The sequence below is a fragment of the Gossypium raimondii genome, chromosome 12, assembly GCF_025698545.1.
Source record: "Gossypium raimondii isolate GPD5lz chromosome 12, ASM2569854v1, whole genome shotgun sequence".
NCBI classification, from domain to species: Eukaryota; Viridiplantae; Streptophyta; class Magnoliopsida; order Malvales; family Malvaceae; genus Gossypium; species Gossypium raimondii.
In genome coordinates, this window is record NC_068576.1 from 51,652,578 (window position 1) to 51,672,647 (window position 20,070).

General features: G+C 34.2%; 2 protein-coding genes across 3 annotated transcripts; one reads left to right on the forward strand and one right to left on the reverse strand.

The window, feature by feature from the left end:
• The first annotated feature begins 723 nt into the window (after positions 1–723).
• On the forward strand, positions 724–6,386 carry LOC105764980 (inactive poly [ADP-ribose] polymerase RCD1). Of its 2 annotated transcripts, XM_012583831.2 has the most exons (8): positions 724–1,091; positions 1,910–2,057; positions 2,235–3,498; positions 3,768–4,006; positions 4,396–4,499; positions 5,641–5,826; positions 5,919–6,014; positions 6,096–6,386. In XM_012583831.2, the coding sequence occupies exons 3-8, from the start codon at positions 2,357–2,359 to the stop codon at positions 6,168–6,170; spliced, it is 1,842 nt and encodes a 613-aa protein (XP_012439285.1). In that variant the 5' UTR covers positions 724–1,091; positions 1,910–2,057; positions 2,235–2,356; the 3' UTR covers positions 6,171–6,386. The 2 variants fall into 2 exon arrangements, with proteins under 2 accessions (XP_012439285.1, XP_052480934.1); XM_052624974.1 differs by lacking the exon at positions 724–1,091 and having other exon boundaries at positions 1,108–2,057.
• Positions 6,387–6,740: 354 nt separating this feature from the next.
• LOC105764981 (probable inactive shikimate kinase like 2, chloroplastic) lies at positions 6,741–10,460 on the reverse strand. Its single transcript, XM_012583833.2, has 8 exons — positions 10,165–10,460; positions 9,484–9,674; positions 9,211–9,405; positions 8,737–8,798; positions 8,077–8,143; positions 7,887–8,005; positions 7,325–7,501; positions 6,741–6,933 (listed from the first exon to the last, which is right to left on the reverse strand). The coding sequence occupies exons 1-8, from the start codon at positions 10,375–10,377 to the stop codon at positions 6,815–6,817; spliced, it is 1,143 nt and encodes a 380-aa protein (XP_012439287.1). The 5' UTR covers positions 10,378–10,460; the 3' UTR covers positions 6,741–6,814.
• Between the last annotated feature and the right edge of the window lie 9,610 nt (positions 10,461–20,070).

The window sequence follows — 20,070 nt, forward strand, 5'->3', positions numbered from 1 at the left end:
TCTTTTAATTATAATTGATATAAATAGTAATATTCTTATAATTTTATTTTAAAACGTAAAATAAAAAATATCTAAATTTCAACTTTTACGTTTAAAAAAAATAATCTTTAACAAAATTTCTACTCTAAAACCTATATATTTTTCATTACGGGTGAAAAAATAATTTTGATTTCGCCACAATAATGAAGAAATCGTTGAACTTTTTAAATAAAAAGGACCCACAAATTTTCAGAGCATCGGCTACGAGACACGCCGAAAGCCACCGTGCTTTGGGCTGTGGAGTCCATGCGTCTTCACTTGATCACAATGTATAAGGTTGCCACGAACCTCGCTTATCTTCTTCTTTTCAATTGGGCCCACTCTATGAATTATTTTGTCAAGGTGATCATTCAAAAAAAATTATAACACAAGTTATTAAGAGTGTATTCCCATTCTACCCCAACAAAAAGTTTTGATTCCCCAAATAACCCCTCGCAACAACCGCCTCTCTGTCTGATTTCTTCAATCCCGAAAATGACCCTTATCTACCCCAAAATTTCAAACCAATCAAATTGTTTTTCATCCAGTGCAAAACTCCGGAGTCAAACCAAACCACGGAAGTTAAATACTCCAATCAAAACCGACAGGGTGGTGACAGAACAATGTATGACAGCTGGTAACTTTATCATCCCCCCAATATGGAACGTTGATGTTCCGATTCGCCCTTGCTTTTTGTTCAAGTAAGGGAGATTAGAAGAAGAAAAAAGAAAAAGGAGAAAAAAAAATATTCACGGAAAAATCAAAAGCAAATGAGAGGAGAGAGATACAAAGACTTCCGACTCTGAAAACTCCGTCAACGCTAGAACGATATAAGAGGAAGACTCGTTTCTATAACGGCGTCGTATATTATTCAGTGTTAGGGTTTTTTTTTTTTAATTTTTCTTTTTTCTTTCTCTCCCTTCTTCCCTCCCCTCCGCCTTCTCAAAAAGAAAAAAAAAAAGAAAAAAAAAGAAGAAAAGAAAAAAAGAAAAAAGAGAAATAAAAGAATAAAAGTGAATGAAAATTTCTCTCGTTTGAGAAGTGAATCACTACAAAATATATATCTTCCGCAGGTAATATCTTTCATTTTCTTTTAGTTTAAGGTTAATTTTCTTTCTTTTTTCCTGGATTCGATTTTTGAGGGTGGATTCGGCATAGATCGGGCCAGATCTTGCGATCTGCATGTTTTTGAATTAATTTTGTTGAACGACTAATTTGTTGATGGTTGATTTCTGTGAATATTGCTTTTTATTTGGGGATCAAGAAAGATATTTTAGTATGTTATTTTGAGAAAATTATGCTCTAGGGTTTTCATTTAAATTTTTTCGATCTTGCAGTGTTTGCAAGAAATTAAGATTTTCTGAACTTTTTATTTTTATTTTTGATTTGTTTCAGCTTTTCGAGACAAGAAAAATGTTTAGTTTGTTAATTTGGTTTGTCAATCCTCAATCTCAAGACTCTCAAGTTTTTTACGAGAAATTACTAGATTTTTTTTGGATTTTTTTTCTTGGTTTCTGATTTTTGGGTCAATGTTTCTTGACTGGAATCAGCGTAGAGGATTTAAATTTCTAAGATTCTTTTGGTTGTTTTAATTTTGCCTAAAAGGTCAATGGCGTTTCATATAAATTTTCGTATTTTGTTACTCTTGTAGAAAGTGCTCATTTTTCCAAGTCAACGCTGTTTCTGTTTCACGATTATGTAAAAAGTGATATGGTTACTTACTCTGACCTGCGTGAAATTTTATGATTTATTTAAGATCAACTTGATGTTCGATCTGTAAAATATGTTGCTGAAAAAGAAAGAAATAAAAAAGAAACCAAATAATTGTTGAACCATAATTTATGAAATTCTCTGCCACAATATTCTTAGGTGCTCTTATTTGATGTAATAGGAGGCAGAATTACTTAAGGCTGTAGAGTAGAAACGGAGGTTGCTTTCTCTTTTATGAATTTCTTGTAAAGAATAAAGAAGAGAAAAATGTACAAGATGAACATGTGCGACATGGATATGTACAGCATCAACACTAACTGCAGTTTTAGGTATGTATTCCTTTGTCTATATGGTGATTCTGATAAGTTCCGTTTGATATGCTCTCAGCCACTATGTTTGAAAAATTGGTTGTGCGCAGTCTGAACTTTGTTACTTATGTTCCACTGTGTGAGTTGTGATATTTATGTCATTTAATGTCCTAACCATTATGTTCATTTTATTTTCAGGATTTTCATAACAAGTTTTAGGAGACAGTTTCTTTTGGTTTGGTAGAAGATAGGCCTCATAGTCGTTTTTACATTAGAAGGGTTGGTTTTAAGCTTGTTGATAGGGATTGATCTAGGTAGAAATGGAAGCACGGAACGCCATGGTATCGGATAATAAGCCTGGGTTTCTGCACAATAGGAAGAGAAAGCGGGCTGCGCAGCATTCAACTTATTTTCCTGGAGCTTCGCATGTGATATTACCACAATTGCCCAACTTGAGTTTACCATCCCAGAAGCATGGCAAGCTGAGGAGATTGGAGGATCACAAAGGCAAAGTTGTTAGTTGTGCTCATCCTTCGAAAAGATCTTTGCTGCTTTGCTATTCAAATTTTAAGAAAACTGGCATTCCGAAGCGCATCATGTTCTTTGAGAAAGGTGAATGGACTGATTTTCCCAAGGATCTCATTGCTTCAATTAGGAAAGATCTCATCACAAAGAAGCCATTTATTGAGCTGGAGAAAGATGGTCAATCTTTTGTGCTTGATTTCTTGCATATGTTTCGACTGGATTGGAAAACTGGCTTGAAACAACCAATTGCTTGGATTGACGAAGCAGATGGCTGTTTCTTCCCGGAGACTTTTGCTGTGGAGGATGAACTATATCAGGCTCATGAGTATGAGAGTGATCATGAATCTATGTATAATGAATCATATGTTCCCCCTGAGATCAAGCTACATCTTGAAATTGACATTAATGGTGATCAATCTAGGTTGAAGGAATGTAGTGGGGAGTCAAGTTCTTTTGTTAGAAATTTTCAAATTGCTCAGAAACCTGCCACCAGTTGCTGTGCCATAGAAGCTGAGGATAATTGCAACAGGGATGGTGATGCAAAACACAGCAAAATCATTGAGGATATTCAACAAACAAGGTTAAATTTTCCTGAAAAGGAGTTTGTGGATGTAGAATTTGGAGAACAGTTGGATTCTCAAACTGTGGAGACGATGTTCCTGTTGGGCATGAGCTCTTCGGGTGGTTCGGATGTTATTAATATAAAGCCCTGCTCCAGTTCTTCAACGCAATATAGGTTAGAGCGTTTCCTGAAGCAGGTTCAAATTATGAAGAAGTATCGGGGTGATGCAAATGTTCAGCATGCTTGGCTTGCCTGCTCTCAGTCAGACTTGCCAATCATCATGATGCATGGGCTTGGGGATTGTCGTCTTTCCAGAATTCCACACAAATATGGCACTGGTGTTCATCTTGCCACAGTAGAATTTACTAATACCAGGTTGGAGTTATTTTTTATTTATTTATTTGCTATGAATTCTTTTGAATATGCAAGTCTTCTATTGTTTATGTTTCTGAGAGAATGATGAAAGGCTTCTACAATTTTTCTTTTAATGACATAATACCTGTGAATGAAGGAAAGTACTATTGAACCGTCTCCTTGTTGCCTTTTTCTTATACTATTTTAAGTTTCTTGACAGGGAACATTATCAACTTCCACCTTTTTGGTTAGTGGTTTTGAGGACTGAAGTTTATCTTTTGTCTGTGCAGTGCAAACTATTGTGATGTTGACGAAAATGGAATAAAGTATATGATACTATGTCGTGTAATAATGGGAAAGATGGAGCTTCTTCGTCCTGGAAGTGGACAGTGTTATCCTAGCAATGAAGATTTTGATAGTGGAGTGGATGATCTTCAGCATCCAAAGTACTATATTATCTGGAACATGAATATCAGCACTCACATTTATCCAGAGTTTGTTGTTAGTTTCAAGATCTCCAATGCTGAAGGTGATATATTTCTCCTTTAGAATGTTGTTTATTTGATGAATATGTTCATTCTTCCTTTCTTTCATCTAACATCAAATTGGAAACTCTACATGGCGTTAAATTTTAATGGTTTGCAACCTAAATGTCCTCAAACGTTCTATCTCCATTTCAAACATGGATGGAAAATGTATAAGTTTGTTAATTTAAAGAATCAAGGCTTCTTCTATGATGCGTTGATATCTCCTCTGGTGGGGCTTTTAGTTTTTTTTCATTCCAGAATAACAGATCAACTACTGGTTCAATGAGTTGTAGTTGGCTGTGTCTTCTGCAAATTCTGTATGACTATCATATGTTTCCTTTTCTGAAATATTTCAGTTCTTTAGCTCTTGAGGTTTATGTTGTTCCCACAGGGCGTTTGATTGGAAGTGAGACTAATCATGCTGTTTCAGGCGTCACTGCATCTACTCCAGGCCTTCAGGGTCGTTTACCAGTATTATCATCTGCCGGTGAATTGGTGAGTAATATATCTGTATTATGCTTTTCTTCTCTCTTTCTCTCTCTATATGTATCTATGTGTATATGAATGTATATATTCAGTTTGACGACATGATGGCCTAGCCCTTATGGTAAGTAGGATAATTAAAAGACTTGATCCTACCCTCTGGTGGGCGACACTGGTGCCTCACAATGTACATATTGTGGTTATTTATCATACTATTTATGAACATGTACAAGTTCATAAATAGTATGATAAATAATCAAAGGGTAGGTGTTTCAAATTTGCAAAAGTTGCAAAATAGCATTTGGCTGTTTTTAATATCCTGACTTATGCTTGGTTCCTGCTGATTTATTTGTCTGCTTCTTTCATATCCATGTGTATATGAATGTATATATTCAGTTTGACGACATGATGGCCTAGGCCTTATGGTAAGTAGGATAATTAAAAGACTTGATCCTACCCTCTGGTGGGCGACACTGGTGCCTGACAATGTACATACTGTGGTTATTTATCATACTATTTATGAACTTGTACAAGTTCATAAATAGTATGATAAATAATCAAAGGGTAGGTGTTTCAAATTTTCAAAAGTTGCAAAATAGCATTTGGCTGTTTTTAATATCCTGACTTATGCTTGGTTCCTGCTGATTTATTTGTCTGCTTCTTTCATATCCATGTGTATATGAATGTATATATTCAGTTTGACGACATGATGGCCTAGGCCTTATGGTAAGTAGGATAATTAAAAGACTTGATCCTACTCTCTGGTGGGCGACACTGGTGCCTGACAATGTACATACTGTGGTTATTTATCATACTATTTATGAACTTGTACAAGTTCATAAATAGTATGATAAATAATCAAAGGGTAGGTGTTTCAAATTTGCAAAAGTTGCAAAATAGCATTTGGCTGTTTTTAATATCCCGACTTATGCTTGGTTCCTGCTGATTTATTTGTCTGCTTCTTTGTCCTGCAACAGTGTGCCATTTCTGGTTGCTGTGTGCTGTTTTTAGCACTCAAGAGTTTTATCATACAGCAACTCAAATCACCTCTGCACTAATGATGGTTGCAGGGGGGGAACATATGGGTTTTGATAATATACGATAATTTTTTGAGGTTTGCTAATGTTTTACTGTGACGTTCTTTTGTCCTTAGGGGAGTATTAATCACCAAACCTCAGAATCAGGTGGATCCCACGAAAATGATCCTAGCCTGGGTTCAAACACTTCAAAGACCCCTAAATCTCCTTGGATGCCTTTCCCAATGTTGTTTGCTGCTATCTCAAACAAAATCCCTCGTTTAGATATGGATCAAGTTACTAATCATTATGAACTATTCAGGGTATGTTGAATCAGATGATTTATTTTTAGCTCCCTATGTTTAAAAAAAAAAGGTTTCTGATTCTTTTGCATTTTTTTTTGGATGCTTATCAGGCAAAGAAGATAAGTCGTGATGATTTTGTCAAAAAGCTGAGATTGATAGTCGGAGATAGTTTGTTGAGATCAACAATAACATCTCTGCAGTGCAAGGTATGAGTTAAACTTTAGGAATGATTATCAGCTCAGGTTGATTTTGATATTAAACTAATCAAGTTTTCTGGCGATTTGTAGTTTCCATCTAGACATGAATTAGAAGCGGCAGCAGCAGCAAAGCAGAAGAACATGAATGGTCCTGGCGGCCTTTGAACTTGGTGATCTCAAGTTGACGGTAGTCTTTTAGTTTGGTGCTTGTTACAAAATGTGTCGACATGATGTGGATATGTTTGATTGAAGGTAATGTTTTCATCGGAACAGTCGTGTTAGACCCGCGTATTTTAGTGTGTTTCTTTGTGGTTCTCAATGTGGACTCGTTGCTTTGTTATCGTTAATACAAATTGTTGTTGCCTGGGACTTGAAATCAAATCATCTCGTGTCTTAGAAGGGAAGAAAAATTGTACATTTTTTTTATCAGAGATGTGATAAAGCGGAAGTTTTTGAGGTGTTTCAAAAATGAAGACGTCTTAAAATTCCACTTTGTTAAGTCAAAGATGAGCCAATCTACTTAAAATACGGTGCCTTCGCGGATATACATGTATAACAAAAAGACTTTAGACTGCATGAGAAAGAATGCTCTTTCAGATCACATATATGATATAAAACTAATAAACCGCGAGGAACGTCAGCTTTTTTCTATTCTGGCAGTGTCAATGCCAGTGCCATAGATAAAAGATAAATCTTCACAATAGATAAATTGACCTAAAATATAAGCACGATGGATAAAGAAAGGCTCTCTTAGATCACATTATATATATGATATAAAATGCAAAACATGTTGGTGTTTAAAATGAAAATTAATTTGGCAATGTAGCAGGCGGGGCTGCATCAGCAGCATTTGATGGATCCCACCCCGGTGGCTTGATGTTTGGCCAATCCCCACGACATCCTAACCTTATATAAAGGCTCTTCTTACCTGCACAAAAACACGCTACTTAGCTCACTGACCAGCAGCAATTTCTCCTAAATAATTGCTTGTTTTTATTCAAATTAGATAATAAGAAATGAGGTTTAAGTTATTTCCTTACACGATTGGCTAGTTCCTTAAAAACTTAAAAGCGCAAAGGGTCTGAAGGCCAAAGGCCACAACTCTCTGTTTAGGAGAGAGGGTTTTGGGTGGCACCAATGCGGTGTTTCCTGTCAACACCTACAGGACTGCTTTCTCACCCTCCCCAAAATATCTCCTCCTTTTTTACTTGAAAGTAATTTACTCAGTGGAATATCTTTGTGCAACACGAGTATGCACCAGAGAAAAACTGACTAAGGAGGTCCTATAATTTTGATGGATAGATAGATAGATAGATTACCTGGAAGTTTCTTGTCAGATAGAATTAAGCGTTTGAGGGCACTCAAGGATGCCTGAGCTACACTCTTGGCATGATCAGCATCCCAACCCTGGAGCTTCACAACCACATCTGCATTCGTGTAGCCAACATTACCATCTTCAATGTGCCTTCTCGCTTCCTCCTTTGCTGAATCCTCGTCTGCACAGTGACTGCACAACTTAATACATAAACCATTCTACTCCCTACTTTTTATCCACCTTTACTTCTTCCACAAGTATTAGGTGCCTAATTACAGTTAATGGTACTCATACCAGCTAAAATGAGATGCATAGTATGCATTTTGATGCACCCAAAGCTTATAACAGGATTGCTTCATGTAAAACTCAGGTTTGACTTTCTAGGTAATCATTTATATTTTTAAAGAAAAAGATATTGCGAAAATACAGGATTCATACTATGTCAATAAGCAAATCAGTTGGCCCGAAATTGTTTGAAACAACTTGACCAGCAAGAAACAGATTGATGACTGTAGCTTCAGTCTATGATAGATAAATAAATTGATACAAAGTAAATGCAAATTTACCTGTAGCTTCAGTCTGTGACAACCAAATGCTAAACCCTGAATAAAGATGTCTCCATTTATCGGTCCGTGCTGCGGCCCCATGAGACCCTCCTAAGGTTGCAACAACAGCCCGGACATGACTGCCAGGACAAGCAAGCCAAGGTGATGCCTTTTTACATGTTTTTAATAATTACTGAGACATACTCCTTACCTACTTAAGCTTTCTAGTATTGCACTTTCTGCTTCAGCCACAGAGTCAGAGCCTTCAGCGACCACCCCTGCGATAGATCAAACTAATTAATAGCTGCAAGCTGGTTACGAGATAGCACTCTAAGTTTCTAGAAAACTGTATATTGAAATATCATTTCATGAAATAATAGTAAATCACATTTTTCTTTGAGAAGTATAACTTCAAAGTAGCAATTAGCGAAGATATCTATAATCAGTGGCTAACATGATCGCGTATGAATTACATAGCTAAATTGTGCGAAAAGGTGTGCAAGCTCTGACATAAGGATTTGTACTGACCATATTGAACAAGACAAGATGAAGAATGGCAACTACCTTTTCTCATCAGTGATTTAACGAATCCACTCAACATGTACATGGAGATTAGATGTAAATATGAGTGACATAGTTATAGACTGGTGGTGCTTCTAAAGAAAATTTTATTGACTTTTAGAACTACATACACAGAAAGACGGAGAGGAAAACCACGGAGGCATATCCATATCCATGAACGTGTATCATTTACATAACCATGCATGAGTGATGGAATTGAGGTCCAGTCATGTGCATATACTTGGGACTAAGGAGATAGGTTTAATGATTAAGCATCCCACATTTAGTGAAACAGAAAGATGTAACTCACATGAATCAACAGTTTGCTTGGCAAAAGTTTCTAATAGTTCTTTTGTAACGAGGGGCGTGTACCTGCGATCATATAAACTTATTAAATGGTAAGGGCAGGGGACATGTGAGAAATAAATGCTTGTTTGTACTCATTTATAAGCCATTCAAGGTACAAATATAAAATATAGCTATAACACAGTTTTTGCTTTTAAAAACTAAACCTAGAGTATTAGTATGCCACCCGAAGGTCATTAACTTAGTTTGAGGAACAATGCCTACTTTTCATTTCATCTGCTGAAATTAGGATGACAGGCAGGAAAAGGAGACAGTTTAATTTAAGAACACATGAAATGGAAATGTTATAAAGGAGAAGAAGCAACAAATATTCTTTCATCTGCTGAAATTAGGATGACATGCAGGAAAAGGAAGACATGAAATGGAAATGTTATAAAGGAGAAGAAGCAACAAATATGTAGTAGGACAAGTGGGATACCCGAGAGCAACAGCGAGTTCTCGGGCTACTTTTTGGTTAATTTCAGTGGAATCCCCAACAACGTAAATTGATGTTCCTTTAAGAAGTTGCATAGAACCAGCTGACAATGACTCCCATGATTCCATAATATCTGGCCATTTCAGATTCGGATCCTGCTTCTTTAAGCTAATAACAAGTTGATCATCGTCTATATACCTGCTTAAGACAAGACGGTAAATCTAAATGCGTAGTGATCTTACATTACTGAAGTTCATTCAAAATTCAGCGACAAACCATATTGTTTCAGCAGGCTTTATTTTCTCAAACAGACTAGTAGTATCTATAAGTGTGATGATGGACCCAGCCTGCTGTACTTTGACTGTTAGAGAAGTACCATCCGCATCTACAAATATATCTTTAGCACTTAGAACATCTTGACCACCAAGTTGCAACCTTAGTTCCACTTCAGAAGACCCATCAGAGAACTGTAGCATGCTCCATAGATTAAGTATGGCTAAACAACAAATCCCAAATTGTAAAAATGATTGGGAAATCAAAAGAAAAACATTCTCAAATTCATGAACTCCGATATAGAAGGACACCCCTTGCAAGGTTTGTTATCATACATGGGCACAGTCAATCTAATGAAATGAATTGCTATACAAGTTTCATTATAGGTGAAATTCAATGGGCATAATTATTTGGTTGTACTGATAACTACACTTATAGTGACCCAAACTAGAGCTATATACAAGTTTGATTCGTTCAGATTCAACCTTGTTTGGATTATTACACCATAAGAGCCTAACAAAAGGAAAGCAGAGAGTAAAAAAACTTAGGAATAGACGAACAAAAAACAGTTCTAGTTCCTGTATCAGTCTTTAATTAAAGCAGTAGGCCTAGTCAATTTAGCTTTGAGGAAAACAAGAAAGAGGCAAAAAGGAAAATAGATTAAAAAAGGCAAAGATTGTTGACCTCATAGTGCGTAGTGTTGGTGGAGGAACAGTTGCAGGAGATGCCACGAAGTGGACTGATGGGTGTGACTCCCGTAGAGTACCGACGGAAGGCAGGAAGTTGGGGTTTTAAGAAGTGAAAAGAATGTGTTTTGATAGAGAAATGAAGGGTTTTGGTTGGGTTCTGCAATGACAAACAGAGCATGGAACTGGCGCTCGCAGCTGCACTAGCCATTGCTTTACTTTCATCTGATATTATGGGTAATCAAAAGGAGAGAGACAGAGTGGATAAGAAATCAGACAAGTAGTGTGTTTCAACTACTGGGCTCAATCCAACAGATTGAAGTTGGGTTCATGGCTTAACTTCCAACCCAAATATGCTTTGTTGTTTTCATTTCGTCTTTTGAGGTTAGAGGTGGGCCAACACACAACTTGTTATGGGTTTAGTTTTTCACCAAAGTTCCAGTTTTTGATCCGATCCGAAGTCAGTAAATGTTCCATTATTTGTCACGTCACCGCCATCACCTCGCTTTAAATGCTTACATACAAGCATCTGACATCTTCGCCTTACCCCCTAAATAACTAAAGCATACCCCCAAGTTCCTAACTTTGCTTTTCTATCTCTTCATAAATAAAAAAAGGGTGGGCATATCATCACATGAAATGTTGTTAAAACCATGGCATATATCATTAATGCAATTCCAAATTAATACTATTCAATACTCTTCTTCTTTGCCTTTATATGACCATATGTCTAACCACTCCACCATCTTTTTTTTTTATAATATTTTCCTTTACAACATTCTTTTGGTGTCAGTCAATTAGAAAGCTTACCAAAACCGCCTTAATTAACACTGTAATGCATATCATTAAGTTTGGACCAACATTACAATCAATGTTGTATTCTTTACACGCCTTTAATACCTTATTTAATTTAGACATAATCTAGTCATTGATTTTAAAGCTATATATTATTTTAGTATTTTTTTATCCCGTCAAGTCAAGCAAGTAAACCTTGAAGTTAAAAATTTCATCCCCAATGTCTCAACCTTGAGAAGGTAAACTTCGAGAATTGCTGGCACTACTAGGCATTATAAGAAAGGAAGAAAGAAAAAGAAATAAAGAGATAGAATGATTTAAAGGAAAATAAAAGAATTTTAAAAAAGTATTTTTTAAAGTTTATTGACGTGACAGGCTATTATTAGTTGGGATTTTTTTAACAAATATAACATTTTGGTATAAAATGGGTAATGAAAGAATAATTAAGATACCATTTGTGAGTTGTGACAATAAAGTGTTTAGGTACCAACTTCGAAAAAAGAAAGTATGGTTTTAGGTATTAATTCGTGAGTTAAGTTTTTCTTTGAAGAAAAAAAATAGGCTTAACGACATAACTAACGGTTGGAGTAACAGAGGTGCCAACTTGTGAAAAAAAGTTGTTTAGCTATAGCTTGTGGCTAAAAAAAGTTTAGGAATCAACTTGGGAAAAAGAGTATAAATTAAGTAGTGATTTGTGAATTAACCCTTTTTATAAAGAAAAAGTTTAAGAGTTTAAATAAAGATGAAAAATAAATTAGGTAGTATTTATAGGAAAAGAAAAATAATAGAAAGATGGAAAAAAGTAGAAAGAAGTGAATTAAAATTGTAATTAAAAAAAGGGTTGGAAAATTATGGAAGAATAGAAGTTAGGAAAGGAAAATGGTGGTGAAAAAGATAAGAAGATTGTTGGTGGTGTTGTAAATTGTAATTATTCTATATTTAGTTTGTTTGTACGTTAGAGCCCTTATTAAGTGCCGGGCAGATAAAGACAGGACTGCCCTTAGGAAGGGGAAGAAGGGACGTATGGTCGCCATCACACTGCCCGCGTTGCCCCTTTTTACATATATATTACTAGTTGAATGAAACGACAGAGCTTTTGCTGCTGTTTTTCTTTTTCCTTTGTTGCAGCAGCAGCTGCTGCTTCTGCTACACTGACAGCGCTGTCAGCGAGGCATCAATCATAAAGCAATGGATTGCAATATGATTTTTGCCTTAATTCTCGCGCCCTTTTTTCCCCCCTCTCTCTTCTCTGACAGTGACCCTATGTCTTTGACCATATCCACCCCCTTTGGCTTCCACTTTCTGACACGTGCGAAATGCATTTTAAGAAAATATTGCTTATTACATGCCTTCTGTTTTGTTCCATAATGAAGAATGGCTCCCGCGAGATTCTCGCCTTATTATTCGTCGTCTTGTAACCAAATTCACACTCACATAAACTAACTTCCTATATTACACCTTCAACGGGAATTAGGATGTCAGAACAGATTTTATAACGGTCCAAATCCTTTTCTTATTTACTACTTTTAAAATTGCCTTGATTCACTCCTTCAATTAAATTTAATTTTGATGTAAGCATAGCTTAAAATGCTCATACAACGCCAAACATTAGGTTTTCACAAAAATGTTTAGACTGTGTAATGATAATTCTTTGGGTAGGGTTGCGTAAATAAATGATATATGCTGGCATCCAAGAGAAAGTTAAAATTATTTAAACACTTCACGAAATTTTGAATTTCCGACACATAAAGTTGGAGGTGGACCAATATGCTTTTGCATGGTACGTGATAGTAAGGTATAATTAATTTCAGTTTTCACCATTAATCGTAACCACTAAGATTTGGGATTGAATCTTAATTCTAAGGTAAGATTATATTATTTTCAAGTTAATGTATTAAAGTACAATTGGGTTTTTGTAATGGGCCATTCATTACTGTTATCTTCTAGGTTTGGACAGCTTGAAAAATACGTTCATAGATTGATAGACAGCACTAAATAACACCTTTTTGTTGGGATCTAAAATTGAGAAAAGTGACTGGATTTTTTCTTTTTTAGGTTTTTAGGTCAAGTTTGAAACTTGAAGGTGGCATTGCTGCCATTTTATCACTCAATCTAATAAATGTCGACTTTTTTAATAAGAGGGACTAAATTTAAATTTTGGAGTTAAAATGAGTAGTGATGTTTTAGCACTAAACAAATGGGGCTGGTTGACTAAAACAGGCCAGTTTGTTTGAGGAAGAAATAAATGGTTGTAAATGGCAAGAGCTAGAAAACGCAAAGAAGGGAGTTGAATGTACCATGCATCCATTGTGTGACATTATGACTTAACATTGGGCCCGCTTTCCCTCCCACATTTTCATGCAAAAGTTCTCGAGCTACTCAATCACTGCAAACTATTTTAATTTATGAAACAAATTAAAAAAAGGTTTCTTCATTAGATGAAAACAAAGAGCGTCAAATATATAGGTGGAGGTGACAGGGTGGGTGCAGGGAGGGGTCACTATCCCCTTATTCAAAGAGCCCAATAAATCCGATGGCTGACACTCTCTCCACTCGTCCACATCAACCCAACTTGATGTTGGTACGTGTTCAAAAGATGGTGGACAGGGAATGAATGAATGAATGAATGATAGTGTAATGATGATAAAATTATTATTTTGACATTCTGCAGACTTCGTTTTCTGAATATATAACACTGGTGAGTGCTGCAGCTTTGATTTATGAATAATGGATGGAGGGATGAATTTTTACTGGCTCTGACCCCTATAACCAAAACAAGAGTAAAAATGAACCCCACAGTACGGCCTCTCTTCCCAATACTGATGGCCCTGGTTTCATTTGTTTGAGTAGCTCAAGGCTTTTAGCCTCTGTCTCTGTCTATTGTTTTACTTGTTCCCACTGCTATTCCACTTTCTTCCTTTGCTTCTCTCTGTTTCTACTCCTCCCTCCTAAATCAGCAATTTGATTTTGATACATCATTTCTTTCTCTTCTTCAAATTAATAAAAACGTTTTAAAATTTTATTTAAACTCATGCCATGTGTGAATGAGTATGTTCTATCTATTTTTCTTTGAGGGCATTGGGTACCGTCCTATATGCCATAGTAGGCCGAAGAGTGTGGCGCATATCTTGGTCAATGTCAAACTTATTACCGTGCTACTCTCTCCCTATACGTATAGTTGAGGCCATTCAAGGTGCCGGGGGGCTTCAACTGTATATATTACGCATTTTCAGCAGCTGAACAAGAGGGATTTAATGTTCTTTCAATTCATTAATATTCGAAATTAATCCTATTTCAATATATGTTCTTTTCTCCATCATGGGTTTGCTTGTTATAGACTTCCTCTAATTCACTTTTAATAGCATTCATCACGACCTCAAATCCAAAGAGTAGTTAGCTAGTTAAATCTGAAGTAAAGCACCCAAATCTTGTTGAGGTTCAATATCTGAAAATGATATAACCTCATTAATGGCTACCAAAACAAGGATTAATTCATCTTGAGGGTTTCTTAAATGTTCATATCGCCCTAATTAATTTCATTCCCATTTGAGCTTCAAGTTGTTAAAAGTCAACAATCATGGCTTAGTGCTTCATTACTGGATGGGTCGACGTTTGATAATTGAAGCATAGCATTGCCAATTCCCTTCATAATTTCTTTGATTTGTCACCATCAAACTCATTCATTACAAAATAAAGTCTTCCAATTTGTCTTTTGCATTCAATTCTTCCAACTTTGCTAAACATTCTTTTTACACGTAATTCCTTTTATCATTATAATATTAAAAGAGGAGAGATTAAATGACACTAAATGAAATCGTGTCACTTACATACTACACACCATACCACGATAATTATAATATCTAATCACATAATATGACCCATGAAGTTAAACTTTTACTAGAGGAAAGGTTGTGGATTTATTGGGCAACCAAAAAAAGAAAATTATTTCAAGTTCTTGTATTTTTCATAAACTTATAATTTAGTCATTGTATTTTTATTTCTAGGAATTTAATTCTTCTACTTTTCAGATTTCAAAATTGAGTCCATTTATAAACACTATAACCACATTTTGAAATAACAAAATACTCATTTGATAGCCATGTAACTAAAAAAATGAACATAAATTTAATAATATAATTTTAACCGTGTTAATCGTTTCACCTGAATTTTGATATTTGAAAAGTAAAAGAACTAAATTTCTCTAAAAAAGGTATAATGACTAAATTCTAAATTTATAAAGAGTACAAGGACTTATGTTATATTTTAACCAATTACAAATGGGTGAAAGGTCAAAGTTAAAGAAAAGAAGTTATGATCCGGCCCTGATGCTCCAACAATTATTGAATTGGAAAGATGAAAAGCAAGTGTACAAACTAGAAAGCCTATTTACACACCATGATTAGTTTTCAAATAAACTTCTCAACTCTCTAAAATGAGGTCTACTACTCCAATTTTATAGATATAAAAAAAGAGAGAGTTATTTATCCATTTATTCATTTCTTTTATCCTTTTAGTCCTTAAATCTATATTTTGTCAAATCACTCTAAAATAGATAAAAAATTAACGTTTATTAACTTTGTTGACATGACATAATCCTAGGTTACCACATGAATGTCACGTAGCAGTTAATTAATTTTAAAATTTTAAAATTCAAAAATATTTAAAAATATAAAAATTTAATCAACTGTTGATGTGGCATACATGTGGCAATTTACGATATGCCATGTCGACAAAATTTAAGAAACTTTTTTATCTATTTTGGAGTAATTTGACAAACAATTCAAATTTAAGGAACAAATAAGATGAAAAATTAAATAAAAACTAAAATAAAATTTTTTTATAAAATTGAAGGATCAAATAAATTATTATGCCTAGAAATAAATTTTTTGAAGAAATTAATGCAATTCCTTCTCCAATTCATAAAGTAACGCACCGACTAAATAAATATGGCCTGTTAATAGAACATATTGCTTATACATATATTTGGAAATTTAGCCATAATATTTATCTATTTTGTTAATTTGGTCCTTTTTCTTTTGTTGAGTTAAATTTAACTCTCAATTTTTAAAAAGTCAAATTTTGGCAATTAATATTTTACAAAAGAGTCAAATTGATTTTTAACGAAAATACGGGCTAAAATTATTAAATGTGCTTCATGTACTTTTTATTAACTTTTACATTTTTGATTTTTTATAATTTTAAAATTATTTGTTAGTATATGTGACAAATAGTACTATGACAACATTGAGTGCACGTGAACTGTCAAAAGGCTGAGTAAGAAAAATTGGAAAATTGAAATCCAACTTGAACCGATGTGTTTGTACAATTTATGGAATGCTAGTTTAAAAACCTCGATTATTCAAAGCCAAACCGAAACCTATTTTTATTTAATTTATTATTAATTTAATATTTTATGATATAAAAATAAATATTTTATGTTTAAAAATAGGAAAATATTTTATAAGTTCTTGAAAAATTATTGTATTTTAGAAATTATAATTTTTTGAAATTAAATAATATTTAAAAGCTATAAAACAAAGTTCATTTTATTACAGATAAATTTAAAATTCTAAAACCAAAATTTAATATGAAAAACCTAAGATTGAATTGAGCTGAATTGAATTATAAAGGACAATTACAAAAATTAAAAAAATCCGATCGAACTGAACGAATATCATTCCTAGACTATGATGCGGATAACCAGGGTAACAATGTTTTAATTAATATTTTTTAAAAGATTAATGGCAAAATTAATAAAAATGTAAATATTGAAGGAATAGGGGTTAAATAAAAATGAAGTGAGTGGCATGTGGGTGGGTTGCGAAAGAGTAAAGAGGCAAAAGTCAAGCTTCCTTCCCTGGACCTTGCACATTAAAGTAATAGTAATTTAGCTCACCATAATTTCCATTTAAAAGAAAGAGTGTAATGATGAAGGCAATAATTGCTAAAAAGCTACCATGCAGAGAGGAGTGTAATAAAACGGCAACGTGGCGGCACCACAATCATCATGTTTCTAATGAAGACAGCCGGCTCTTCCTTCGTTTCATTCTGTCCTGTCCACTTCAAAAGTTTGAAAACTCCCCGCCACTACCGTCACGCGCCTATGGTGAGTGAGTGAGTGGGGGGTCCATTTCTCTGGTTTATATATTGTCCCATATGACTTTGAAAAAGAAAGACCGACAAATTTCTTATTTTTAAGTAAAAATAATTTCCCACCAAATATTCACTTGTCCATGCAAAAGCAAAAGATAAAGCTAAATTCCATGCTACGCTGGTATTGGCCTGCATGCACACACACCCACTTTTTTCCTTTTGTTTTTACTTTGATCAAAATATCAAATCATTGTTCCTTTGTCCGAATTTATTTCTCAAAATCCCATATTTATTTGGTCAAAATATCATTTAAATTTGAGCATTATAGATAAATAACAGGAATTTTATCATTCGTTAAAATGTTTGGTCCAATTCAATTTCGTATACAATTGAAATCCACATGATTACAGAACACCAAAAAAAGGAAAAATCCCAACACGTACTTTAGTGAGGGTTGGTAAGAATGATTACTTGTTTGAGGTGGACAAATTTAGTAGTAATGATTAAGTAGATGACTTTGAAGTTAAGTTTGAATTAGAAAATGCTGGGGAATCCTAATTACGATCCATATACAGACATTGTATGATCCAATTGTGTAGGATTTCTTTTTTCTTTACATAGCAGTAACATTAGAAGATAAATAGTCACATATATGTTTAACCATAGTGTTGATATAAGATTTCAGGTGGGAGGAAAGTGTTATATGGATGCAAAGGTGGTGGCTACAACTTTTATAGGCGCATTTTCATGATTAATCTTAAGCACAATACTAACACTTTTACCATGAGTTACGGACAATACTTTTTATCAAAGGAATCTATCGACTCTAAAATAGACGATACGTTGAAAATTGATATATCATATGGATCCTTAATTCAAAATGGACAATATTCTCTTAGTCTTCTTGATTTTAAATAATTAGACCTTAACTAAATTTTTAAAAAAATTTAAAAAAAAAACCGGATTGATAGGATGACTTGGGTTTACATGTTGTTGGCAAGAAAATGCATGAAATGATGTTTTATAGGTTGCACGGTTGAAAATTGATTAAATTCCTAATAGCTTTTGAGTATTGCTTTGATTTTTTTGGCCATAACTTTATTTGATTCTTATGGGTTGTCTGGTTAAAGCGAAATCCCATTATATCACTTTCTTCTTGCTCAGTTTGATTTTAATTTTTCTGTTTTCTAGACTGCATTTAATACTTACTTTGATCTCTCTGCTCCATTAATATCTTCCTCACATGTATATGGCTTTGGGTGGTGTATATATGTATATGTATATGTATATGTATATTTCTTCTTAATCCTTATTAAAAATAAAATACATGTACATCACTTATTTCAATTCCCAATAAAATAGGTGTCTCGTGTGACAATGGGGCCTGTAAGCTTTAAGCCAAACCTCCCTTTGTGTAAGACCTCAGCAAAGCAAATAAAAGTTGAAAAACAAAATAAAGGAAAATAAAGGAAAAGTTATTCCTTCTTTTATTCTCGTGGATTTTAACACCAACACCCTCTTCCCCACCCCTTTCTTTTATTTTATTTTATTTCCTTTTTCTTTCTTTTCATCTAATCACTTTATCTTCTCCCATATGTGCTAATGCTTAAAGTCTTCAAGTAACCTAATCAAAGCAACTCAAAAAGAGAGAGAGAGAGAGAGAGAGAGAGAAATCCATTTCCCCCAAAGGTTTTATGAATTTTAACCCATTGCCTTCTAAAGAGAGTATGCAAGTTATCTCACAAAAGCCTAAAAGTTTATGGCTAAAGTGACATCCAAACCTAAGAAATGAGTTGGAATCATAAGAATTACTTGTTTATAATGTGTGAATCAGTGATTTGCTTCTGTCTGTGAACCGTCACGTAGCAAAGCTTTCCTCTTCGTCACGTACTTGTATATGGTTTTAGTAAGGAGTAATGGCTCCTATTGGACCATACATGTTTTTATTACTCAACCATATGTCTTGTGCAAGGCTTTACTTGTTTTAGGGATTGCCAAATGTTGAAGGAGATTAAAAGATTAATAGCATCATTCGTGGACCAATTGATGTGGGGTGGGGCGCATCGAGTTTGTCTTCTTTTGTTTTGTTTTCCAAAAAAGAGAAACCCTGAATTCCTCGCCACAAAATTAGCTTAATAAAGAAAGATTAGGGGTACTTTAGTCATTTCGGATGTTTGGAATTTGGGGTCCTTGATCCACGATTGTGACCAAACAACAAATATATATTGGACCCATTTTTGTGCTACCTGGTAATCATAACTTGAGCCATGCAAATGCAAATTCAAATCGAAAATTATACAAGCCATCTATGTAAGCCAAAGGCATAAAATTTGGTGTTTATAGAAGGAAACATCTGACTACAAAACAAATATTTGTGGTAGGAATCTTTATGTGTGCAGAAGACTACATGTTGCTGTTGTTGTCGTCTTAATTAAAACTCCCTATCCTTCTCTATATTTACTACTTTTTTTTCTTCAATCATTCTGTTTGATTTTTGTGTTTAAAGTTGTGTTGTGGGGTTCTTCACACCCTCCTGATTTCAATATTTTCGGCTTTTAGATTCCTTATTTTTTGCATAGCAATCCTTCAAAATTTTCCATCAAACACACACACAAAAAGAAACAACCTATAAGATTTTCCATTCTTCATGGAGATCAGATGGAAGCTTAGAAAGACTAAATTTAAGAGGGGCTCATCATTCATATCATGTTGGATAAAAATTGATTTCTTTACTAAGTTTCTTTTTTTAACCTTTTGCTTTTGACTAGTACTTTTTATAACCTTTGATGGATATGTGATTTTTTGAGAAAGGGAATTGAAAGCTTTTACTTTTTAAACACTCTTTCTTTTTGTATTTTACCCAAATTAATTTTAGTGTAATAATTATACCTTTATATACATATTTCCTACCTCATATTCTTCAAAGCTTTTTAGTATTCTTTTTATTTTTCCTCACAAAGTGTAAAGCATGTGACAATGCCTAGGAATTAAGAAAATGGAGAATAATTGAAAAACC

Coding starts and splice junctions, on each gene's coding strand:
- LOC105764980 (XM_012583831.2), top strand. CDS start 2,357: ATGGAAGCACGGAACGCCATGGTATCGGATAATAAGCCTGGGTTTCTG. Junction 3,499..3,767: donor GTAGAATTTACTAATACCAG/GTTGGAGTTATT, acceptor TTGTCTGTGCAG/TGCAAACTATTGTGATGTTG. Junction 6,015..6,095: donor TAACATCTCTGCAGTGCAAG/GTATGAGTTAAA, acceptor GGCGATTTGTAG/TTTCCATCTAGACATGAATT.
- LOC105764981 (XM_012583833.2), bottom strand. CDS start 10,377: ATGGCTAGTGCAGCTGCGAGCGCCAGTTCCATGCTCTGTTTGTCATTG. Junction 8,799..9,210: donor GAACTCGCTGTTGCTCTCGG/GTATCCCACTTG, acceptor ATATGATCGCAG/GTACACGCCCCTCGTTACAA. Junction 6,934..7,324: donor ATCTGACAAGAAACTTCCAG/GTAATCTATCTA, acceptor GTTTTTGTGCAG/GTAAGAAGAGCCTTTATATA.